This window comes from Eriocheir sinensis, chromosome 58 (assembly GCF_024679095.1).
Source record: "Eriocheir sinensis breed Jianghai 21 chromosome 58, ASM2467909v1, whole genome shotgun sequence".
NCBI lineage: Eukaryota > Metazoa > Arthropoda > Malacostraca > Decapoda > Varunidae > Eriocheir > Eriocheir sinensis.
Window position 1 is genome coordinate 8,106,542 of NC_066566.1, and position 26,723 is coordinate 8,133,264.

The 26,723-nt window shown below is 44.3% G+C and overlaps 1 protein-coding gene across 4 annotated transcripts in view; it reads right to left on the reverse strand.

Moving 5' to 3' along the window:
* The window catches only part of LOC126985115 (orexin/Hypocretin receptor type 1-like), a 200,619-nt gene that overhangs the window by 14,449 nt on the left and 159,447 nt on the right, over positions 1 to 26,723 (reverse strand). For all 4 annotated transcript variants that reach the window (XM_050839580.1, XM_050839581.1, XM_050839579.1 and 1 more), the window contains 3 exons: positions 18,120 to 18,365; positions 8,707 to 8,841; positions 3,521 to 3,808 (listed from right to left, as the gene is read on the reverse strand). In XM_050839580.1, the coding sequence (XP_050695537.1) occupies positions 3,529 to 3,808; positions 8,707 to 8,841; positions 18,120 to 18,365 (661 nt within the window). In that variant the 3' untranslated portion in view covers positions 3,521 to 3,528. The remainder of the gene's footprint in view (positions 1 to 3,520; positions 3,809 to 8,706; positions 8,842 to 18,119; positions 18,366 to 26,723) is intronic.

The window sequence follows — 26,723 nt, forward strand, 5'->3', positions numbered from 1 at the left end:
GGTTGTCGGCCCAAGCTCGAGGGTGGCGCAGGGAATTTTTTTTTTTTTTTTTTTTTTTTTACAATGGCGTCATCTTGCTTGGGTCATGGTGCCCCCCGGAGCTCCACTTGATCCTCTTTAGAGAGTTTCACTAGAGTCAGGGTTGACAGGGGGTCATCAGGACAGCATGCGAGTAGTCTTAGGACACTCGGCGATGACTGAAAATCGTCAGCTTGTAGCGGCGGGCGGGACTCCAGCCTCCAGGTCCTCCAGGACACTGCACCCGCACGCTGACCACTCAGTCATCGGCGTTTGTTTGGGAAAACCTAACATCCCAAACACATCTTTTACCTACCATAAGCTTACTAACTTGTTTGTTCATTTGTTTGTTAGTTCGTTTGTTCGTGTATGGTCAATAGGTGCGCTTAACAATAACCAACGATGGGTACAAACTTGGTGGAGGGACTGGTTTGTGTCTCAGACGGCGGCAGTGGACCTAAAAAGTAACTCGTTGTGATATGTTTGCTATTTATATATGACCAATGAAACATTCTACAGTGGTTACATTAAAGTGTGGTAATATTTGTATATATTTGTTCGTATATATAGTTAAGCCTCCACGAAATATAGGTAAATGGATAAATATGAGAGCTCACGAAGTCAAGTGACACTACCTGTTTCTTGTAGTAAAATTATACATGTCTTATTAATCTGGTACTCGTTAAATGGCGTGGGCAGCTGACAGACGTAAGAAAACATCACGTGAATTGACGCGGGGATTTTAAAAGTGATATGTAAGGAACATGCCAGCACATACGTGTGCTCTTGCCGACTGTAAGTCTTCATGGAAGAAACTAGACAGATACCCATGGATGACTGGGGCTGGAGGTCATGCCAAACAGAGACACGCCAGTCCTAGTCGACAGACCGACTTTGTCGGCTCGGCTGACGTCAACCGATGAGTCGGTCTGTCGGCACCCTGCTACGGCCTGCCATAAATTAGCAAAGGTCCTTGCTCCCCCCTTCAAGGAGGGAGCAATCTTTAAACAACAACCATCCCAAAAACACACCCATGGGACGAAAACCATGGGAAACGAATGTAAAATGAGAGGAACAAAACATTCACGTGTCTGCTCCAAATTTTCCAAGTAATGGCCGTTCTCAAGCACACCCAGACCCAGAATACTTTGCTTACAATGACTGGGGAAGAGCAACCACACCCAGAATGAAGAATGTCATGCAAATCAAGTCTTCAACCATTGGTGAAAATGCGTATGTCGTTCAGTTGTCGTATAAAACATAAACGTATTTATATTTTGATAATATTGCTTATTCAGCTGCGTTGCACAAGAAAAAGGATATAAAATGTATTAATTACTTTCTAGAATGAAGTAAACCTAACAATATGCAATAATTACATTACCGCTGACTGGCCAAGAAACGCACTTATCCAAGTTTTGTGTGCTGTTGTTGGGCTCCCCTATCGACACCTGATACGACATTTAATACTTAAAACAGGCTTGTGTATTCGCTCGTTCGTTCGTTCATCTGATAAGAAACGTTTGAAATCGAACATGAGCAACAACTAGATAATCTGATATTAGTCTCAAACTGAAGAATCTAATATTGATACGAACTGAACAATCGATGACGACGCCTAAGAAAAGACAATATTGTGTTAGAACTCAACTCCTCCGCCTTGTACAGTGAATGTAATGCTACACAGAATAAACTGTTGGACGGCGACATTTAATTAAAACGTATATTCATGTTTATTCAGCAGGAGAGCCTTTCCCCCTTTCCAGTAAAATACATTCGATCAGCAGCAGAGTCAAGCGTGGATACGAGCGATGGATGGCAGTGATTTACTTTGTATAGCAATGACATGCACCAGAAGGGAAGAGAAAAACTAATTAACTTACAGCATCAAAAGAGGAGATAAACCTAACTCACTATTTACTCCTCTGGCAGAAGCTTCAGCACGAAATTTACTGAAGAGCAACAACAAGAGGAACACATTAGTTATGTCGGAGGAAACTTAAAAAAAAGAAGAAAAAAAAAGAGAAATATTCGTGAAATAACGGAACAAAGCTATTACTGCCAAAAGTGGTGTTGCAAAGACTTTTTCGAATCACCAGTAACGTGTTCGCGGCGGTGCCTCGAAGGTTGGAGACTACCGGCGGGCGAGTGCCAGGGTTAATTAGACATCCCGTGTGTGTGTGTGTGTGTGTGTGTGTGTGTGTGTGTGTGTGTGTGTAATTCACCACGGCCTGATCACGAGTTGGACTCGCTTTCGCCAGCAGGTACCCTCCCGACGAGAGCAAGTGCTCATTATCGTTGATCTGTGTGTGTGTGTGTGTGTGTGTGTGTGTGTGTAATTCACCACGGCCTGACCACGAGTTGGACTCACTTTCGCCAGCAGGTACCCTCCCGACGAGAGCAAGTGCTCATTATCGTCGATCTGTGTGTGTGTGTGTGTGTGTGTGTGTGTGTGTGTGTGTGTGTGTGTGTAATTCACCATGGCCTGACCACGAGTTGGACTCTTTTTCGCCAGCAGGTACCCTCCCGACGTGAGCAAGTGCTCATTATCGTCGATCTCTGGGTACTGCCAGGACCTTAGGTTACCAGTAGCATAAGTTAAGGGTATATGGTAATTTCATCTTATTTCTCTCTTTACTGTAAAATTTCCATGTCCCTTTCTTCCTTAAAGGCACATGGTGTTCTCTTCTAACTATTTTCTGCCGGCACGCTGCCGGAGGGAGAGGTGGGTGGGGAGGAGCCTTCATCTATTCTGTCCTGTCCGACCACACGTAGTTACTAGTAGTAGCGGTAGTAAACAGACACCTTCGCCATAGACCGACAGGTCTTTTGGTGTCTGTTCATCCTATGTATTCCTATGTACCTCACACACCACACACCCCATCCCCCTTGCTCAAGGGGGGACAGTAACCACTCCTAGTCAATGGAAAGAATCCGGGCTGAGCGGGGCTCGAACTGCCGCCTGTTTGGCCGTGAAGCCTTGCAGCGCAGCGCTCTACCGATTGAGCTACCGGAGCGGTGTGTGTGTGTGTGTGTGTGTGTGTGTGTGTGTGTGTGTGTGTGTGTGTGTGTGTGTGTGTGTGTGTGTGTGTGTGTGTGTGTGTGTGTGTGTGTGTGTGTGTGTGTAAGTTTGTTTCAATTCGGATCGACAATCAAAGTAAATGATTGGCAAATCATGAGGTATAGAATTCTGGGCAAACAGAGAACCATGAGGAGAGATGAAATTAGAACCTTTACTGAAGAAGAACGTGGCGCATTAACACAAGAGATGGATAATGTTTGACCCTAGGAAGTGACCTTTGTCCTGCAGTTGACTAATGATGCCTGATGACGACGACGATGATGATGATGAAGTAGAAAGAGTGCGTCAATGATTTCTATGATAGTTCCTAAGAACATACCTTACCGATCCGTAAGGGACCATCTGCACAAGCTTCCTTAATCTATCAATAAGAACGTATGTTAAATGTCTCTAACCAAAGAGTACATTTTCATAACTTACCTTCAGCCTCAGGAGGGTAGCGCCAGGGAGTAAGGTCTGACGTGGTCTTGGCGAGGCGGCAAGGGGCTGGCGGAGAGCGGGGTGGTGGGGCGGGGAGACGGGGGGTGGTCACTGGCCTGGCTGTGCAAGTGGCGATGCGTGGGGGAAGCAGTGGGGGCGGAGGAGGGCGGGTCCATGGAAAGGCGTGGGTGGCAGGAGTATAGCATCGGAGTGAAATTCTGGGCGTGGCCTGACCCCCGCCCGCGCCAGCCCATGTGAAGGTAGCTCCTGATCCTCTCCTTGGTGGACCTGGGAGAGGGGAGGGAAGATAGATAGATAGATAGTTAGACAAACAAAGCTAGATACAGATAGGTAGATATAGATAGATAGAAAGAGAGGCTATGAAAATTACCTTGAGTGAAACCCATTTTTGTGAACAAACTTTACAGATAATGTGACTCGGACTATTCTCTCTCTCTCTCTCTCTCTCTCTCTCTCTCTGTGTGTGTGTGTGTGTGTGTGTGTGTGTGTGTGTGTGTGTGAGAGAGAGAGAGAGAGAGAGAGAGAGAGAGAGAGAGAGAGAGAGAGAGAGAGAGAGAGAGAGAGAGAGAGAGAGAGAGAGAGAGAGAGAGAGAGAGAGAGAGAGAGAGAGAGAGAGATATACGGTACTGAGTTTATCATATTTATCAACGCTAGACAGTTGCTTCCCGTCCCTCTTGTTCCTCCTATTCTAGTAGTTTATTCTCTTTTGCCCCTTTGTCTTCTATATAATCGTTTTTCAATATGTTTGCTTACGTCTCTGCGCGTGGTCTCATTATTGTCCTCTTATTTGTGCCACGCAATGTATTTAAAATTTGTTATTCATCCACTCACACTTTTCCTTGACCTGATTCACGTCTTTACTTGTCGTGTATTGTGTGACGGTTTTCTACAATCACGTCCGTTTCATCAGTTTTGTCAGTTGTTCGTCATTTGTTTTGTCAATGAATTTTCTCCCTGGCTGTTCTGAAGTGTCACTATGTCCTCTATTTATGTATTTTTCTTCCATTTCTCTTTGTCACTTGTCTTGTTTGTCCAGCCATTTGTTTGGATGTTGTCTGACATGTCTGTTAAAATGCAAGTCTACCGGTTCTGAAATATCCATTGCTCTCTTTATTTTTTTTGTCCCAGTATATCTATTTTTTTACAACAAAGGAGACAGCTCAAGGGCACAAAAAAAGAAACAATAATAAAAAAAGCCCGCTACTCGCTGCTCCTACTAAAAAGAATCAAAAGAGGTGGCCGAAAGAGAGGTCAATTTCGGGGGGAGAGGTGTCCAACTACAAGTCCATTTGCACGTACACCTCGTAGAATGTTCGGATTATCTCGTCACACCCGAACCTCAGCCAGCCTACATAATACGTCTTTGTGTCCGCATCATGCTTGTGTTTCATTACAAGTATTTACCCTTGAACTCAGAGTAATTTTTTGTAGTGATGTTCACAGTGAGGAATATATAAGCTTTTTTTTTTTTTTTTTTTTTTTTTTACAGCAGAGGAGTCAGTTCAAGGGCATAAAAAAAGGTAACAAATGTGAAAAAAAGCCCGCTACTCACTGCTCCTATAAAGAGTTAGAGTGGCCGAAAGATTTACATGAACTCCATATCATCGAGGGCTGAGTGCACTGATTTTTTTTTTTTTTTTTTTTTTTTTACGTCTTGGGCTATTGCGCCGGTAGGCTTCTTCCCGGTGGATCCTGATGGTCGGCCCAGCCCGTTCTGGGGTAGGCGAGTGTTTATAGTGGTGCCATCTTGTATTGGCTCATGCTGCCCTCCCGGAGCTCATCTTTAATCATAGAATCTAGAATCCGGGTTGATAGGTGGTCTTCTGGACAGTATGTGGGTAGTTTTAAGCCACTCGGCGGCGGCTGAAAAATCCTAGCTTGGTGGCACCGGTCAGGGATTGAACTCGCGTCCTCCTGAACGCGGGGCCGTCTCGCTATCTGTTCAGCCACCGCCACCGTTTTCTTCGCTTTATGAGAAACGTTCACCTATATATTATGGGTTACACTAGCAGCCGTCAACGTAACTTCGCTGTAATACTGTAAAATGCAGCAGTAAAATCTCTCGTATTCTGAGTAACTCTCAAATTCTAATCTTTTATTGCAATACCTGGAGCAAGTAACACCTGTGGCACTCCAAATTAAAGCAGTTTCTCAGTGCGCCATGAATTTAGGAAACAGGTGTGGAGGAGCAGTGTGGAGGTGAGGAGCAGCAGCGAGTAGCGGGCTTTTTTTTATTGTTGTTTCCCTTTTTTGTGCCCTTGTGCTGTCTCCTTTGCTGTAAAAAACACACACAAAAAAACCTGTGTGTAATTATGCGCAACCTCGAGGGATGAGAGAAAAAAAGCTGCGAGGGATCGTGAACTGCAGGATATTAGGCGAGGCGGTGAAGGGGAGGAACGCGATTAAAGAAGGGAAGACGCAATAAAGAGTAAACATCATATTCTGACATGCTTCAGACCAGTGAACGTCCACCTTACCCCATCTGCCTATCATCTGTCCACCGACTTGCTGCTGTCAAATTACCAATGCAGATTTTCCGTTTTTAAATCTATATAAATTGAAGAAAAGTGAGAACGCGAGAAGAGGATACAAGAATAATAACTATATTCTCCTTACCTGTCTGTCTACTGGCTGTTCTTTGCTCGTTTCTGTTGCCATGTTTCTTCTGTTGTCTGTGCACGCAAGTTATTTTTTTGTACTCAAGCTTAGGCGTTAAAGCTGCAGAAATGGAGAACCCAAAACACAACGACATCCACAACGCCCTCCTGTCTACCGACTATAAATTTGTTTGTGTCGGGTTCTTTTCCTTTTATGAAATTCGTTTTCTGTACAAAAGTTCGATATACATGGGAGTGAGGAAAGACCTTAGTAATGAAGTGCAAACATTTTTATGACGGTCACCTCGCGCATCTGCCTACCCCAAACAGACTGCTGGGGAAATAGTTGTGTCTGGTGCCTCGCTTCAAGTTCCTTAAGGCAAGTTTTCCGTACGAGACACGACGGGTCTCAGTAGTACACTGGTTGGCGTTGGGGTCCAGGCACTTTCTTTGTACCATAGAGACGGCCTTGGCTCGGCTCACAACGGAGGTCCCAGGTTCGATTCCGGGTCATAGTGTAGATTGAATTTCTTTCCATTTATCCGTGCACTTGTCCAGTCTACATTCCCCCCCCCCCACACACACACAGAAGAGATCAGTCACGTGTTAGCTCCAAACTCACTCGGGGATGGTGACTGAGAATCTGGCGCGTGGTTAGACTATGGTGTATCAAACACACACACACACACACACACACACACACACACGACTGCCTTCTACGGTGTTTTCGCTCTCCTTTACACGTGTTTCCAGATCAGATTTGTTATACAATGTACAGGTGAAGACTACCTTGGCTACGGCTTCCAGTGCTACATAACTACGTTTACCGTTTTCGCTGTTAACATTGTGGTTGGCACTATTAATTAATTTTCTTATTCTAAATATATATATTTTTTTAACTATTTTTTGTCTATATTTATAACAAAATTTCTTTCTACTCTGTCGTTCCTCTCCGCACCAAAGCCCCTTCCTCTATCCGCCCTGTCATGCTGACTGACGGGCGGCCTTGCCCAAGAAGATCATCCCTGCTCTTCCTTCTCCAGCGTCCATACCTCCGCCCTCAGGCGATCCAAAGTTTAGCTCCCCAGTCAAGGAGTCACTCTTATAAATTTATTTCTGTCAGCTTTATCGTACTTCTTTGCGTTACGTATCTGTTTTGTGGATATTCAAAATAGACGGAATTATGGTGAACAGAAGTATAAAAAAAATGTCTTTCAGGTGAGCAGGTAAACAAGTATTTGATGATTCATAGGAGTACCTTGAGACTGTTTGTACACGTGGAAATGGATCATTTAACTTGAAACAATTACAAAACAAGACATTTTGAGATGTGTACCAGCGTGTAGGAATCAAAAGATAAGTGAAGGGGGAGATAAGACGCGAAAGGAAAAAGGCTAAAAAGTAACAAAAATTTTGGTAATGGTAAGACACTCCGAAAAGTCTAGATTTTTTTTTAAAGAAAAGTAAGCAGCTCAAGGGCAAAAACATACGATAAATAAAACGCTAAAAACTCCTCCCATAAAAAAAAGAAAGGTCAATTTCGGGTGGAGAGGTGTCTTGATATTCCTCTCTTGAAAGGGGTCAAGTCATAGGCAGGAGGAAATACAAACAAAGCAAGGCTGAGTTTACCAGTGAAGGGGATGAAAGGATGAAGATTCTGGTTAACTCTTGCATAAGGGATCAGGACAGTATCGGGATGAGCTAGAGAAGAAAGTCATGTGTAGTGGGGCCGCGGGAGGAGTAAGTTCAGAAAAGCAGTCAGCATGAAAATATCGATAGAAGAGAGAGGCAACATTACGGTGGAGTTTAAGAGGTAGAACACTGCTAGTAAGAGGAGGGGATTTGATGAGACGAAGATCATTTGACTCTGCTCTGTCCAAAAGGGCTGTGTGTGTGAAGCCCCCCAAACAAAAATGAATACTCCATACGAGGCCGGACAAGAACCTTGCATATGGATAGCATCTGTGACGGGGTAAAAAACAACTGGTGAAGACGATGAATTTTGAGCCCTCCAATCAAACGGCAAAAGACTGACTGAGGACTAACAAGTATTTTTCCGATGAACAGTCACATACAGGAGGCTGTGATAGGCTACAATAACGTGGCTAAATCACTCGATTTTAACAGACAAACGGAGCATCGAAAGGAACAAAAAAATGTCTTTCAATTCTGTCCATTTTCATCTCCTCACATATTCTGGTTTATAAATTTCATGCTGCGCCTGTCAATCATTGAATTGCCCTAATATGTCGTTTTTCGAATGCCACTTTTGTGTTTTATCTGTCTGTCTGTCAGCATGCTCACCCCCTTTGTTCTTCCATCTGTCCGTTTGAATGCCCGCCCGTAAGCCTGTCTCTCCGTTCGTCCGTCTATTCTATCTGTCTACCAAGCTTAACAACTGTCTGTCTATTTGTCCGTTTATCCGTCTGTGTGAGTGTGACCGTTTGTCCGCCTATCTATTTATGTCAAGTTGTTTGCCTGTTCGTCCGTCTTTTTCTGTCCGATCATCTGCCAGTCCGCTTGTCTGCCTCTATCCGTCTACCCGTCTTGTCTGCCTCCGGAACTTACCGATTCATCCGCCAGGCCGCGTACAGGGCCGGGGTGGTGACGGTGGGCAGGAAGGCGACCCACACGAAGGTGATGAACGTGATGTCGAAGTGGCCAGAGTTCTCGTACGTCTCCATCACCATGTTCTTGACCAACCTGGCGGCGAAGGCAAAGGCAGGAGCGGGTGAGCTACTGGTGGTGGTGGTGGTGGTGGTGATGATGCGAGGAAGAGTGAGTTGTGGTGATGTGGTGGTCGAAGTGGTGAAGATGGAGAGGGAGGCGCCTTGTAAAATGAGAGATGGTGAAGGAGTGTGAAATATTGCGTGAAGGGAAAGGAGAGGAGAGGGAGAGGAAGAGGGGACGGGAGAGGAGACGGGGGGGAAGCCATTGTCTCAGGCGTGAAGGCTCGCGGAGAGGGTAGAGGGGAGGAGAGGGGCGGCGGTAAGTTGAGTGGAGAGAGGGTGAGGGGAGGGGGGAGGGAAAAAGGAGGAGAAAGATAATGAAAGTTATGAGGCATCTGGAGTCGGTGAGTGGGTAGGAATATGTAAAAAAGGGCGCCGAGTTTGCCTTTGATATGACGAAGAAGAAAGAAAAAAGACAAACAGTAACAAGAAAGAGATTGCCAAACATGATGATGAAGATGCAAATAAAACTATCTCCAAAAAGAAATACGAAAGTGTATACCAACATTATGCATGAAACAAACAAACAAACAAACAAAAAGCTTCACACTATCATTATTGTTATTTCTACAACAACAACAACTACTACTACTACTATTACTACTACTACTACATAAATGATACCTCCACCCATGTTTATTTTCCCGACACAATCATGGAGGGCTCCATAGCTTGGAGGTCATTAGCCCCAACTCTGTTCGCTAATGACTGTGGCATCCAACCATATCACTAATACTACCAAGCACTAAATCACCTGTCATCTATTACGTCCAGATCCCTCTTTCCTTCCCTACTCAATTCACTCTCGACCCACTACTACTACTACTACTACTACTACTACTGCTACTGTTACTATTACTGCTACTACTACTGCTACTACTACAACAGCAAAACACTATTACTACTACTACCACCACTGATACAACTATTATTATTACTACTACTACTACTACTATCACTACTAGTACTACTACTACTACAACTGATGCTGCTGGAAAAAACCCTATTATCACGTTATTACCCCAATCCCCCTACCTCCAACCAAAACCATACTATCCCCCCACCCCCCCACACTTCGTGAATTATGGTTGGCTCTATTATTTTCATAATTATATAAAAAATACATACCCATCTGTAAACAATACCTGCATTCGTTAAAGAAGCTGGTAATAATTATGATGATGATAATAATAATAATAATAATAATAATAATAATAATAATAATAATAATAATAATAATAATAATAATAATAATAATAATAATAATAATAACACGAAACAAACATAATATGAACATAGAAGTAGCGATAATAAAAATGATAGTAACTGAACTATATAGTAATAAACATCATAAAAGGAACAAAAATGATATAACGAGAGAGAGAGAGAGAGAGAGAGAGAGAGAGAGAGAGAGAGAGAGAGAGAGAGAGAGAGAGAGAGAGAGAGAGAGATAGAGATCTGAGAGAGAGAGAGAGAGAGAGAGAGAGAGAGAGAGAGAGAGAGAGAGAGAGAGAGAGAGAGAGAGAGAGAGAGAGAGAGAGAGAGAGAGAGAGAGAGAGAGAGAGAGAGAGAGAGAGAGAGAGAGAGAGAGAGAGAGAGAGAGAGAGAGAGAGAGAGAGAGAGAGAGAGAGAGAGAGAGAGAGAGACCGACTCAGAGGCTCATTTCCGCCAGTCCCTTTAATCGATTTTTCTTTTGTAATATCTCCGGATTAGTTATTTTCTGCCTTAAGTCTTCTTACTTTTCCCCTATTCTATCATTCAATCATATCTCTTTGTAGTTTTTCCAGCGATATTTTCTCAATGTTTACAGTGAAATTTTCTTCTCATGAATATATAAACACATTCTCTCTCTCTCTCTCTCTCTCTCTCTAGCTCGCTCGCTGGCTCTCCTTTGTCTTGGCAGCTCTTACCCATGTTTATAAGGGGTCGCTGTTCTGGGGGGTCGTGGCTCGGTCGTATACTCTCCCTCACGTCACGCGGCGGCCCTGCTGGGGTTCGATTCGACGCACCCTGGCTCCTTCCTTCCATGGCTTGGCGCCCTAACGAGTCTGACCCATTAGAGCACCGCTATCTCCCCCTCTCTCAGTCGCTAATATGAGTAATGAATTGCATCTTCCCCTTTAGGTAATTAATACTTCAAGCGTGATTCATGGATCATTACGCGATGAATATACTTAACGGCGTATGGATCAGCTATTCAAGGAGAGGGGAATCGTCGACCAATCACCTTCAAGACCAACAACACAAACATAATTACCACCATCACAACACTACCGCCCCACTTTCTGCAGCGACAAGCATTATTATCCTTATTATACCTATCGTTGAGAAGACCAACATTATCACTTTTATTTTTTCAGCCGTCACTATCATCCCTTTAACCATCGTCTGAGTATCGTTATCACACCTATCACTCAAAAGACCAACATCAGTACTTTTATTCTTCAGCCGTTACTATCGTCCCTTTAACCACCGTTTGTCTATCGTTATCACACCTTTCGTTCATTAGACTAACACCATTATCAATCTTATTACATCTACCATCATTGTCATCCCTTTAACCACCGCCTGTCTATCGTTATCACACCTATCTTTCATCAGACCAACATTATCACTTTTATTTCATCCGCTATCACTATCATTCCCTTCACCCTCCTCCTGTAATAACTTCACCTGCGGGTTGGAAAGTCAAACCATGATAGTGACAAGCCAGGGCAAGGTAGATTCGAGCCCCGGAGTCGTCGAACCGATCTGAGTCCACCAGCCACAAGCCAAAAATAGCGACTCCGTATGACCACGTGTTAAAAATTAATAAGACGAAGGTAAAAGGAGAAAGACTGTAGCCACCACCTGCTCGTAATGTTTTAACTTTTGCTGCCAGAGTATCTATTCTTTTCATTGCCATCACATCTATTTATAGCTATTACGGTTCATTTTTTTATCACCAGCCGCTAATCCTCCTCAATTACCACCCTCATCATCATCTCACCATCCGGCACCATCACCATCACTATCATTATCCTTCACCATTACCACTCCTCCCTCACCTTCATCACTACCATCACCACGACTATTACCACTATCACCTCCAACGTCACCATTATCAAATCTCTTGCCTCCACCTGCACCTCTGTCATCCCCACCGTCACTTGCGCCATCACCACCACCATTCCCAATACTCCCGAGCCCCCGAAACGAAAATAAACAAGACCTGGAACAATAGAAGATCCAAGAATAATCCCCCTATCTCCGAGGAGGATTACAGGTGATTTATGGATGACAGGGCTCTCTCTCTCTCTCTCTCTCTTTCTCTCTCTCTCTTGCTCGCTCGCTCTCTCCCGGCACCGTGCGGCTTTAATTCAAGCGATATTTAACTGGCCGACTTTGCAGACTTTCCCGTGCTGGATTCCCTGTTTGTGTTACCTCATCACCCGACACCACCCGACGCCTGACTTCACTTATACTTTCCTTGCTCTAGACGCACACAAAGTGGCGTTGGTTAGGTATTCATCGTGTCCCGTTTTTTTTTCACCCGTTCTTTGAAGATCGTTGAAAAAGCACATGGAAACGAGACTGAACCTGGTAGCAGCTACGGGCGGGGATTCACACATGCGGTCATTGTTGCGTCGTCCATTACTATTGAACCCTCGCACTTTACCCTGCACTCCTGTTCTTCCCGATCACTTAAGACGACTGGTCACTAGGGGATGGCATTGCAACTTTCGCTTTGGTGTTCACTGCAGCGAAAATAAACGAGCCAGACATGTTCGCTGAGCCATCTTCCTCACTAGCTGTTTGAAAAGTTTATAGTCTAAAGGAGGAAGGCGAACTGCAAAGCACTCTCCTCGATAGTTGCTCCATGGTTCGCAATCTGGTGGACGAGGTTTGAGGAAGGGTACCTTGTTGGAGGGGTAATTACTGCTACCTGGGAGCGGGAATCGACGACACCACGGCTGCGCTTGACGAGGCATCTAACGCTCAACTAATTACTCCCTCTTTGTCTTGTACACAGGTAGGAATAACGCCTACAACTCACTATTGGAGGAATTATTGGATGTGCACCGTTGACATATCCAACCGTTCAATTAAATCACGTACCATATTTTCAGGGTTAATGTTAATTATGTTGACTGCCAACGTATTTTACAAAAAGGCCAACGACCTAAATAACAGCCTTAAGACTTTCCAGGTAATTTGACGTCGAATTTCTAGAGTCATGTATTCATTTACATGACCAGGGTGGTCAGTTCCTATGGGACAGGTTGCATTTATCCCACCTTGGAGCAGCCAGGTTTTGATGGCTCAGATACAGAAGCAGATTATTACCAAAAACGGCTCTCAAGTGCGCCTCCTTCTATCCCACCTACCGCTATAATTAAAGAAATAAAGAAAGAAACAATGCTGAGAGTTTCAAGTTTCAATGCAGCCTAAGAACTAGGATTGAAGAATTGAGATGCCTTATGTTACTCCAGAAAAGTTTCATGTAATTGCTATGACTGAAACAATTATTGACACTTTGAATATTGATTTTATCTCGGAGTATAATCTAGATGGCTTTAGATTTCAATATGGGTAGATTGAATAACAATAGGGGTAAAGGAGACGCGCTTTATACTAATAGTTTTTACAGCTTGTCCGTACAACACCGAAATACAGTAATGTTGAATATCTGTGAATGCTTGTAGACACAAAAGAATTTTACGATTAATATATCAGTCTCCTAAAGCCTTTCGGAACAAATGCGGGATGAGGATGCGGAAATGTTTAGTGTCGCGGAAAATGTTTAATTAGTTACACTGATTTTAGGAGAAATATCCCTCATTTTAACTAGACGTCACTTTCTGGTTCCAAGAGCCTGTCCTAAAGAATGCTCAAATTTCTAGAAGCCAATCCGCAGGACTTCTTGAAGTAAACGTGACACGGCTCCCTGAAGAACATCATGATTCCTGATTAGTTCTTAACTCAGTTTAGAACTAAGCCAATTCGTAAAGAGGCGCCTAAACCCATGTCCTTGCCTGTAGCTGTTTAGCTGGCCGTTCTTTTCCACCTTCCATAGTAAGAAACATCCTGAGGTAGTTACTTCGTCTAAACCACTGTTTCAGCAATATAAGGTATGATTTTCTTTGGAGAACCGTAGTATACACCTGAACACTGTAAAGGGTTGCTGGCGCTATCAGTGGGTCACGGATTTCTTCCATCATCAGGGGCATCGAGTGCTCCTGTGCCACAGTTGCCGAAGAAGCTCTAGCCGACGTTGACTCCACGAACTGTCGGAAGGTCCATGTCGCTAATTACACGGGGCGTGTCGATGTAATTCCTATATTTCACTATTATCTAAAATGCTCTTCTTTTGTTTGGACTGACGTAGTCCGCGCTTCTATCAGGTTTGCCAGTGTCCTAGTAGAAAATGTTCCCGGATTACGAGCCCAAATCCCCATGATAGTTTCCTGACGTTTTCATCGGACGTTCACCCTGCCTCTGCCGTGTGTCCTCAACGCCCTCGCCTCGTAGCGCCGCAGACTCCCTCAACGAATTTCCTCACGTGTGCAGTAACTGATCTTTTTCGCCATTTAATTTCCATCTCCCTCTAAGGTATGCGCTGTCCAGAGCTGTGCCGGCATCATCTTGCCCTTTTTCAATTCATCCTTAACACTTGACGCATTCACCCAACTTCAGTCATCTTGTGACACTCTTAACTCTATAAGTGTTTGTCACTTCTGGGTTGACTAATCAAGTGCATAACGGTTCGAGTTTGGTATGATTGGGAGTCTTCTCTACTGCCAGTGCTATGATTCCAGACGGGCCGACAAGGTAGGTAAGCTATTCCTGAGTATTTCTCTTGATTGTCGGCATATTAAATTATAACTGTTGCCCATGAGCCTCTCCGCTAGCCACTTATCTCGTGTCTATAGATGGTTGTCTATAGATTTTTGCACAAGGCTCAATATTTCATAAAATTGGTCCTTGCCGACTCATCCACTCCTTGCAGCCTTCCTCGTCTTCTAGACGTAGTTCTTGCAACAGCTGCATCACTTCACTGGGCTCCTCTCTTCTTGTAAGCCATTGCCGCCTCCACATTCTTTTCTTTTTCCGTTACTTGTGTCAACTGAGTGTCATTGGAACCAAACCAACGGCACTTTAAGTGAAAACGGGGATGCGAACAGGGACGTCAGCCATACTTGCTGTAAAAATGTGTCGGTCAAGACCACGGTACGCTGAGAGAGTGCGAGGCAAGTGTGATAGGAAGACGACGGTAGTGTGTCCACGTAGGCAAAAATCAACGATTTTATGACTGAAGATCCACGGAGAATTTGCCCAGTGTAATAGCCCCTTAAGACTACCCACATGCTGCCCTGAAGAGCACCTATCAACCCGGACTCTAGAAGAACTGCCCAAGTGAATCAAGAGAGCTCTGGGGGGCAGCATGAGCCAATAATAGATGGCGCCACTATAAACACTTGCCTGCGCCATGACGGGCTTATGCCAGCCACCATGACTCTAAAAAAAGCCTACCGGCGCTATATAATGTAAAAAAGAAGAAAAAAAAAACCAGGCGTGAACAAAGACTGCTCAGGTCTTTTCAGGCTCAGAAGCTGGCTACGAATCCTCTTAAGCATTTGATGAACAACCACCTTGCCTGGCACACAGTAATGATATCACGTTATTTGAAGAACTGATGGCCCCGTTTTCCTTTTCAGAGGCGACCAGCCCCTCTTCTGTCTGAGAGAATGGTACAAGAATGCATATGGCAGTCAAGATTACATAAAAACCGCGGATCATGGCCGCACCTTCAGCTCCAGACTGCACAAAATTATATTTCACCAACGTTGATCCACACGAGAATAGTTCCCACCTTCAGTAGTTCAGAGCAACACGATTTGATCATTTAAGAACAAACTCGACCGCCACTTTCTCTTCCTTAATATTTGCTAACGTAGAGATCCAAGTTCTTGATGGCCGTTTTATTTTGTTTTGTAAAGGAGAAAAGACCACTTAGTCAGGCTCAAAGGGTGTGTGTCGGATGAACATCTATGTATATATATGTAAAGCTCTCTTTCTCTCTGTATCCGTATATATCTATCTTACGCTTTTCTTTTTTTTCTTTTCTTTCTCTCAAACTTTACTTCCTCTTTTATTCTATTTGTGAGGGTTCATATTTTACTCTTTACATTACCATTTCTTTTCCTTTCCCTTTTTCTTTTAATATATCTGCTCACTGTGTTTTGGCCCTTCCTCCTTCTCCTCTTTTCCCCTTTTCCGCTGCCCCCATTGTCTCATTTTATCCTCGCTGACTCTTGTTCTATTTGGATTTAAAACTTTTTCCTTTTTACTCCCAAGTCTCTCTCTCTCTCTCTCTCTCTCTCTCTCTCTCTCTCTCTCTCTCTCTCTCTCTCTTTCCTGTTACTTTTCATTACCAAACATACTGGAGGATCCGCGCCCCTTTCTCCGCCTCGCCGGCATCGCGCAGCAGCAGGCGAGGCAGCTTCTTTTATTCATTCTCAATAAGGTACGCGGTGCTGACGTTCACAAGGGTCAAACACGCGCCGCCGTAAGTTGGAAAAGACTCGGTGTGGTATATCATGCTCTGATCGTCGGTGCTGCCAGACGCTTCCATCCCTCACATCAACTATTTCCAAAAGCCGAATAGTCGATCAGTCGGGTTCTAATGAGTGTTTTTTTTTGTTTTTTTTTAGCCCGTCCGCTGCGATTGGCACGGATTTAGCCTTTACTGGTGGCCTGGTAACATACACTCCCAGGACTTTCTCTGCCTCTGTGGTGGATGGTGGAGTATTTCCCATGTGGTATTGGTGTGCTGGATATCCCCTCCCAAGGTCCAGGACTTTACATTTTTCTTCACTGAATTGTAGGAGACACTTTTTGTTCCATTCCTGTAGCTTGGTGAGGTCTTCTTGTAGGAAATCCGCAGTCAAGGGGTTAAGGTTCATGGTACAGAAGGAGGGTCAAACTACCACCAGGGTCATCAAACTACCCCTGGAATTGCCCAACGCTCCTTCGAAAGCCTTGTCAATGATGTGCGCTTGGGCGTCGAAAGATTTAGTTAAGAATATGACCCTATGATTCTTTGTTCCCATACGTACCAACCTAGGCGCCATCTGTAGCTGTGTATGTGTGTCTTGAAATCTGACGTGTGTATGTGTGTGAAGGGGAGAGTATCAAGGCTCTTTGGGCGTCGAAAGATTTAAAAATATGACCCTACCTAGGCGCCATCTGTAGCTGTGTATGTGCGTCTTGAAATCTGACGTGTGTATGTGTGTGAAGGAGGGAATATCAAGGCTCTTTCCTCCCCTCCGTTATGCCGGTCCCGCGAGCTGCTCTCTCCTCAACCATTCTCACTTCCTCCCAGCGACTCCACCCTCAGTGCCTCACGCGGCCTTCATCTAATTTTCATTTTTTCCATGTTACCCTCCTCCCTCCCTCCCTTCCTCCCATTCTTCCATTTTCCCTTTCTGCCACATTTCCTCCTTCCCTCCTCCTCCCCGCTCTCCCGCCTCACCTTCCTCCGTCCCTCATTTTGATACCTTCCATTTACCTCCCTTCACTCCTCCTGTCGACGTACTCTTCCTTTCTTCTTTTCTCTTCTCCGCCTGTCCGCGTCCACTTTATTTCCCACGCTTATTGTTGTGTTTGTTCATAGAAAAGATTTTCTTGCAAAGGTTTTCATAAATTCTTCGCTGCCAACGTTCACCCGCTTTTCCTTTCCTTTTTTTTAAGTTTCATTTTCCCTTTTATTCCCCTCTACATCCCTTTCCTTAAATTTCCTCATTTTTTTCTCTTCTCGTTTCTCCTCTTCCCTTTTTTTTTCGTTTCTCCTTCCCCTTCCCCTCCTTTTCATTCCTTACGCGTGTTTTACTTTCCCTTTTAGTCCCCTCCTCCTTTTCCTTCCATTTCCTCATCTTCTCTTCTCGTATCTCCTCTTCCGTTGCCCTTTTTTTAATTTCATTTCCCCTTCCGCTTCCCTTCCATTTCATTCCCTAAGCTCTACTTCTCTTTTCTGTCTTTCAATATTTTTCATTTCTCTTTCCCTTCCCTCTTTCTTCCTTCCTTATCCTTTAGTTTTCTTCTTTTATTTTCCTAATCCTACCCTTTCCTCCCTTTCGTCTCTTCGCTACTTTTTTTTTCTTCCTTACCCTTCCCTTCTCTTCTTTTACTTTCATAATACCCCTTCCCTTCCTTTCGACTCTTCCCCACACACTCATCACTTTCGTTCCCAGTGCAGGTGTCTGGACTCACCTGAGGATCATAAGGGGACAGAGGCAGAGGGCAAAGGCTGTGACCATGGATGCCAGGTAGCGCTGCGTCCTCCTCTCCAGCACCGCCTCGGCTTCCGTCCCCTCAAGCTGGTAGAGGGAGTCTGCGCGGCCCCGCACCAGCGACGGCGTGTGGCAGCCTGGCGAGGGGGCAAGGAAGGACGGCAACTGGTGGGCGTCCGGGAACAACAGGCCCTCGTGTCCTTCAGGCATCTCCGTCAGGATGGCGCTGCGGCGGGAGATGGGTTAATGTGTGTGTGTGTGTGTGTGTGTGTGTGTGTGACTAAAGTGCAAAACCGGTAATTTCTAGGTATGATAATAATTCACTGTCCCCTACAATGCCAAAAGAAAAAAATAAGTTGCATTTAATCTCCCATGAATGGAAATATCATAATCAAAACCATATCACTATAATTTTAAGCCGCTACGAAAACATTAGCTTAGGTGCATTCGAATCGGCGCAGTTTTAAACAAATGTAACACTTAAGAACGTCTCTCTCTCTCTCTCTCTCTCTCTCTCTCTCTCTCTCTCTCTCTCTCTCTCTCTCTCTCTCTCTCTCTCTCTCTCTCTCTCTCTCTCTCTCTCTCTCACGCCCCCCCCCCCCTCCCACACATACACACAAACGTATACATGCTAATAGCTCGCAGGTGCGTCGTATATCTACCTGGCTATTATCTGCAGGGGAGGGGAGCGAAGGCAGTGGAGGCATTGAGTGTCCGTTTAGATCCCTTCATCTTCAGCCATTATTAGTTCAATGCAGGGCAAGGCCTTTACCAGCGTTCTCCACCTTGTTCAGTCTGATGGTACTGTACTCCATCTCAGTGCTCTAATTTAATCTTTCCACCTGCTCCTTTGTCTGCCTTGACTTTAACGATTTCTTTACCTTTAGTTGTCCATCTGTTTTCAGTTTTACGCATTATATGACCTACACAAGTTTATTTCTTACCTTTAATTGTTATTGTAATATCTTCAACCTTTGTCTGTTCCATAATCCTCGCTCGCTGTCTTTCCATGTTACACTCGGCATTTTTCTTTCCATCTCCCTGTACACATTTTAGCTTTTGATTTATTTTTTTTCGTAGGGAGCCAACATGCACACCTTTTTCTAATCTATAGAGAGAGTGGGAGTTTGCTGTTTACGATATTACTGTCTTTACTAAATGCACTCCATCCCATTAAAGTTTTATTCGGAGTTAAATTCCGTTGACTTAGTTTGCGCTAATAATAATAATAATAATAATAATAATAATAATAATAATAATAATAATAATAATAATAATAATAATAATAATAATAATAATAATAATAATAATAATAATAATACGGTTTATCTGTTTTGTCAGTCGTTATACAAGTTATAGCTACAGTTCATAAAACAAGTAGGTCTACAAAAGGGTGTTGGGGGTCAGAGGTCTTACATATCTGTGGGAAGGTTCTGGTGATGGTGCTTGGGGGGTGGGGTTGGGGGGTGGGGCTAGAGTGCAGTGTGGTGGTGCCGGGACGGGGGAAGGGTGGCCTCTTCCAGATGACGAGATGGTGTTATCTTCAGGCCAGATGTTGGGTCAGGTGACAGCTGACGGTGGGATGCAGATGGAGCAGTATCGGGAGGGCACTAGGATTACCGGCTTTGCCAGGGAGACAAAGGGGACAGTGCAGGTGCTGCCCGACTGATACACTTTGTTGTGGGAACAAGTGCTCAGTCTGGATGGGGTGGCGAGCATTTCCCTCAACCTGAGTGACGAAGCTCAGACACTACACTGTCAACTGAACTGACCTTCCCCAGCAGTTATTAGATATTTCTTAAAAGGAAGCCGTTAATAATTATTGATGAAACGTGTCACCTTGCACAGCACCTTTCTTAGTTATAAGTTCCTCGTTGTTCTTGTGGAGTATAATGGCTGCCGTGCTGTCTCTGTTTGCGTATCTTCCAATACCTTTGTGTGCGACTCATCCACGCCCTTCCCAACTGAGTATCTGCATGACTTGGTTTTAGCCGAGTCCTCATAATCTGTGAAATTTATGCATAGTGGTTTATTGTACTCGGGTTGGTTGGTGATGTGTTGTCAGTAGTAGCTTGCTAAATCCACTGTGGTTTTTGGCCAGTTCAAGTCTGACGTGACATATTCTTAGTAAGAAGGAATACGACTAAATGGTCGGTAGTTCCTAAAGTCTGTTTTTCGCTTTATTGTGAATTGATACAGTAGAGCAACTTTTATATATTATAGAATTCTGTGACCCTGAAAAAATCTATATAAGAGGCAGCGAAGCGAAAAATATTTTATTTCTTCACCTCTGTGATGAAACAGACACCTAAGAATCAAGCTGTATTTGCATAACGCAGAAGGATTTAAGTAAACAATGACACTTTTGATGTTTGTACTGCTTAAGTAGTTTACATTTAATTTGAACTAGAAACATCAGTTTAAGTAAAATTGCCCGGAAGGTGTGCACGGCAAGCGTCAGATCCGCGCGGCCTGTAGGGGTTAAACCAATCAATCAATAGGGACATACACCGGGAAGGGGAGGGGAGCGTCGCCTAACCCACTCAGGATGTCAATCAGAGCAAATCTCCATTCAGACTCCCTTCCCTTCCTAAGTACCCCATGGCATGATTCATCGACTTGCTCAAGCCACAAGCTTTATAGGAGTCCCTTCGGCTTCACCTGCTCGCAATTGTCTCTCTCAGATACAAAATTGTGAGGAGGGTTGACTTCTTGGTAGCGAACTACATTACCGTACAGCCGGAGTTGGCGTTCACGGAATATGCAAGTGATGGGTCTCACGTCAGGCTCACGGAGTAATCAATGATTTTATAGTCGTTCCAGCAATAACGCATAACTCTGTGCAGACACTAATTACCAAAGCCATGAATTCATCTCTTCAATTATTTTTTAGTATCCATATCTCACAGCCCTAGAGTAAGACAGGGAGCACAAACGAGGTTATATGACTAACTGGCTTCCTGTACAGGTATCCACAACGCCAGGTACTCATCCCGAGCGAGTCCATAACACCGTGTCCAGCCCTTCCTCTTGTTCTAATGCATTTTTTCCCCTTTATATAATTTTTCATTTCCTGCGGAATTTGAAAAAAATCCCTTTAAGGCTTTTTTTCTTCTTTTCTTTTAATAAATCACTCCTATCCATTTTGTACCTATAGTTTGTCATCCATCTTTGTCCTTAATTTTCTAATCTTACTTGCCCCAAAGAATTATTCTGAGTTTGGGATGTAGTAAAAGTCAAAATGAACAGTAACTTAAATGAAAAGGAGCCCAATTGTAGTAGTATACGTATGATACTTAAAGAAGGATGAAGGGAACAAAGTGTGAGGTTGAAGGTGAAAGTTCAAAGGCAGATGAATGGTTATTTCAGAAGCAGAGGATGAAGAGAACAGTTAGGTTGGATAAACAAAGGGACGAGAGTGAAAGAAACAAAGTAAAATAGGGTGAGGTTAAGGGAGAGTAGATGAGATTATAGTTCTATAATACTGAAGGAAGTTTAAAAGGAAAATTTTAAGGAATGGGGAGCAAATAAGGGTTAGCTGAAGATGATGATGTTTAAAAGGAGAACCCTACGGCATGAGGTTGAAGGAAATGAGGTTGAATGAGAATTGTTAGAGGGTAGCTTTTAAGAGATTCTACTTGAAGGGGAGAGTCTAAGGACAAACGAGAGGTACATGTAGATTAGTGGGGCGTGGTTGAAGGCAGGGCGTGGAAAACAAAGCAGAACTGTCAGGTATTTACACGGCTGTTGTGCGCCATAGACCAGCAAGATATCGATAAGAAATATTTGTAAGAAAGATGGGAAGAAAAACAAAAAAGAAAAAAAAATATAGAAAAGAGAAAGTGTGTTAGCCCCCAAAATGTCAGTATGTTCCATCAGGGGAAGATTAATTTAATCCAGAAAAGATATATTTCGCAGTTTCATTTGCATGTCAGCGGCTTATTGCATCCGCTGCGCACCCGCCGCCACCTACTTCCTTTGTCTCAGGGTTTCCTATTGTCTGTCAGGTTATTTATTCCCTGTTAACCCCTGCACGTAAATCCTTCCGTGCGTGGCATTCACCTCTGTGTGTGTGTGTGTGTGTGTGTGTGTGTGTGTGTGTGTGTGTGTGTGTGTGTGTGTGTTGGCTTTGGAGATGTATCCGCTTTCTATTCACACCTCGCTTGGGTACATATGGTTGTTATGGGTTGTGTATGTGTGTGTGTGAGTGTGTGTGTGTGTGTGTGTGTGTGTGTGTGTGTGTGTGTGTGTGTGTGTGTGTGTGTGTGTGTGTGTGTGTGTGTGTGTGTGTGTGTCAATGTGTGTGTGTGTTTTTGTGTGTGTGTGTGTGTGTGTGTGTGTGTGTGTGTGTGTGTGTGTGTGTGTGTGTGTGTGTGTGTGTGTGTGTGTGTGTGTGTGTGTGTGTGTGTGTGTGTGTCCCTGTGTTGTTGTCTGCTCTTCCTTTTATTGTTGTTTTTGTTGTTGTGTGTCTGTGTTTCCTGCTCTTCGATCATCTCGATCTGCCTGTCCCCACACCACCCCACACCAAAGGCAAACATAGCGCTCTCTCTCTCTCTCTCTCTCTCTCTCTCTCTCTCTCTCTCTCTCTCTCTCTCTCTCTCTCTCTCTCTCTCTCTCTCTCTCTCTCTCTCTCTCCACTATTTTTCGCTGCCTTGCATATTCTTCTCTCCTCCCACAATGATATTTATTTTACGACATGCCTTGAAGGTATCGGAGGCTTTATAATGTTGCAGAAGTTAATTGAGGGAGAGAAAATTGATCCCCTTTTGGTACAGGGCAAAGAGGAGGTTTATGGATGAGGTGAGGAGAAGGGGACCATGCGAGTAGTTGGCGTGACAGAGGAAGATGCAGAGGACAGGAAGAGAGAGAAATGAAAGATCACCTGTGAGAATGGGAACACATGAAAGAAAAAGAAGAAGAAGAGGAAGAGAAATAAGGGAACGAGGGTACACAGAAACAAGACTAACAAAGCTGGGGTGTGTTCTCGGCGATTGACCTAAAAATTGTTAGCTTGATTGCAATTCGACGATAACCGGCCGAGGCGAAACACACATCGGAACACAAAACAACACACCTGAAAGCCGAGCAGTTTGAGGGGCAAGGATACGAGGCCCAAATGGCTCAGTAACCACAATTAATGAAGGCAACGTGAAGGAAAGTGAAGGTCTAATAGCGGGCTTTGGCTCGAACTGAAGAAAAAGACGAAAAAAAAGACGAAAAAAGACCTTAATCTTAATTGAGAGAGAGAGAGAGAGAGAGAGAGAGAGAGAGAGAGAGAGAGAGAGAGAGAGAGAGAGAGAGAGAGAGAGAGAGAGAGAGAGAGAGAGAGAGAGAGAGAGAGAGAGAGAGAGAGAGAGAGAGAGAGAGAGAGAGAGAGCTGGGGGGGGGGGTAGATATACAGCCCTTGTTTACACATTATGCAAGTGTAGTGTCATGTGAGAGCACGTGCACGCCTGCTTGAGTGTGTGTGTGTGTGTGTGTGTGTGTGTGTGTGTGTGTGTGTGTGTGTGTGTGTTGTTGTAGTCGTTGTCCGTCTTACTATAGTTATTATTGCTGGATTTGAACCTGTTGTTGTCGTTGATACGGAAGCACATGCAAACGTTATTGTACGGGAGAGCTTCTGTAACGGTTCACAGGCGACGTACACCAGCGAGGGGACACATCACGGCTCCGTCAGCATCCCTCGTCACTTCTCTAAATTTCAACGAGACGGTGAAGGATACAGGAGACGAGACAAATACTTAACTTAACGGGAACAAAACTATAATGAAAAAGAGATTAAGTAGGGAGGAAGAGTAAAGAAAATGAACCGTAGACAACAAATGAATAAAATTGTTTCCATACGGACATTAGTAAGAGTGCGAATAAAAAAAGACGCAAATTGCAAAATGAATGGGTCACGTCTACGCATACTCAAACGGAGGGGGCAATGGATACAAAATATACAGTGAATAAAGTTTCCACTGACCCAAAGCAAACCTAACAAATGGAAAATAAGTTAACAGCGGGAAAATGAAGACAAATTTCCACAGATTCTACAAGGTGTAAAGAAATGAAAAGAAAAAGAAAGAGAAAGAATGAGTTTGCGTAAGACTCTAAAGAACAACGACGCCAGGAAAAAGAAAGAAAAAAGAGATTACGTAAGACTAAAGGACAATGACGCCATACTTCTTCCTTGATAATGTCCGTAGTTTGCCGGCGCCGTCACGCTTAAGATGAAGGCTTGTGTTATGGAGCAACGCAGCTGGTGTGTGTGTGTGTGTGTGTGTGTGTGTGTGTGTGTGTGTGTGTGTGTGTGTGTGTGTGTGTACGGCAGCATCCCCATAACACCGTGCCAGTATAATAAAATTTAAAGATGGGAGAAGGTTTAGAGAGAGGAGGAGGAGGAGGAGGAGGACGAGGAGGAGAAAGGTTTGGATAGTATCAGGTAGGTCCCCGGCACCATATCCCTAAGACCGATGAAGGGGATAAGGAGGTGGGGTGGAAGGGGAAAAGGAGGAGGTAAGGAAAAGTATGAGACGACGAGGAGGCAGGGAGGTAGGAGTCTGGCGTTAGTGAAAAGGAGCAAAAGATAGGGAGAGGTGAGAGTTAAGCGATGTAGGAAGAGAGAGGGAGAGAGAAAGGGAAGGAGAAGAAAAGAGACGTGACGACGAATGTTAGAAGGAGCAGGAACGAGAGGAAAAAAGGAAAATAACGGAGAACAGCAGGAGCTAAATAAGACATACAAAGGATGATGAAGAAAATAGGAAGAAAGAAGAGATGTGAAGCAGGAGACGGTAGAGAAGAGCGAAGGAGGAAGGGACGAAGCGGGTAAGGAGAATAAAAATGGAAGTGATAAGAAAAGCCGAGAAATAAGAGGGTAGGAAAGGCGACAGTAAGAGGAAGAAAGAGGAAGAGGCAGGGAAGGAAGAGAGAAGAGGGAAAGGGTAATGAAAGGAGAATAAGAAAATATAAGAGGAATATGTAAGGTGTGAAAAAAGGTGTGGGAGGACCAACCAGCTTCTCATAGTTCGGTGAATTTTCCGTGAATCTCGTCTCATAAACAGCGACACGACTTGCTCTTATATCATTCATAATTTTCTTAGGAGTCTCACGCACAACGGCTGAAGTTGCGGATATTTTCAGTGTTGTGTTTATGGTGTACGGGAAAATTCCTCTTCTAAGGTACACGTGTTAAGTTATCTATTAATTTAAGAGCGCGAGGTAAGCTTCATCTTTATATTGATGATTTATGGTGACATTAGATTTTAAGGTGTAGGGTAAAATTTATGTTCAGGGTTTACGTTAAACTGCGTCTTTGTTTGACGGCTTGAGACTATGGAAGTATTAACTATCTGTCGTGGTTCTAAAGTACATGTCGTGGGCACACACACACACACACACACACACACACACACACACACACTAAACATTATAGTTGAGGAGACGGACGGACGATTCGACAAGAAGACCATTGTTCCGTCTGATGCTGAGTGAAGGGCAGGGATGGAGTGTGGCGGCGGGTGGTTGTTCTAGGCAAGGGAGGGGGGGGGGGGTGAAAGAGGGGAAGGTTGAAATGAGGGGTTTGATTTGATTTGACAAATTTATTACACCCACGGGGCGACAATCATATTTACAGTTATGAGGTCTGGCACGATTTACATTCAGGAACTAAATTAGAGCTTACACAAAAAGCATATATGAGTTGTAAAACGTTATCTCAAAACGTTAATAAAAGAGAACACATATACTAGAAGTATTGTTTTACGACGACTACAGTATTCAGCACCCACCAAAGTATGGGTGTTTCATCAAAACAATGTCTAGGTGGTTGCCAGTGAGGAGATATTTACAGATGTCGGTCATTGACTGTCCCTGGGGCAGTAGGTCCCTGACTGGAGGACATTCAAGGCAGTAGTGCTGGAGGTGGTTGGCGTTGGGAAGGCCACACAGCTTGCAGGCGGAGTAGTGAGGAGCGTCCCCAGCCTCACAGACTTGCCACACCGGGCGATAGCCCAGACGAGGACGAGCAGTCATAACATTGTGCCTGCGAATCTTCAGTCCATGCCGGCGATACTTGGGAGGTGAGTGACGGAAGTGGTCGTAGTGCTGTATGGAAACACTCTGCGTCCGTTCAGAGTCCCTACGTTGAAGTGTAGTGAGAAGAGCGGCTTTATGGATCGTCTTTTTGTAACAGCGGAGAGATGGTCTATCATTATCAGGAGGAGGTAGTCTGCAGGCATTTTTCGCGATGAGGTCCACGGTGTCATTGGTGGCAATTCCAACATGCGAAGGAATCCACAGGAACGTAATGATGAGGGAGTTATCAGAAGCTGACACTAACTGCCGTAAGATTTGTTGAACTACATCGTAGCACGTGAGTTATGGAGATGAAAGGGCTAGAAGGGCAGGCTGAGAGTCACAGATGACCACACCATTCAGTCGTCGCTGAAGTAAGAGACGAACGACTTCCAGGATCCCGCGCAACTCACAGTAGGTTGGACTTGATGAGTTGCAGAGTCTGTGGCCGACCCAGCCTCCCGTAGGTGGGTCCACATCAGGCGAGTCAGGGACCCGTCGACATAAAGATGATTTGCAGCAGGAA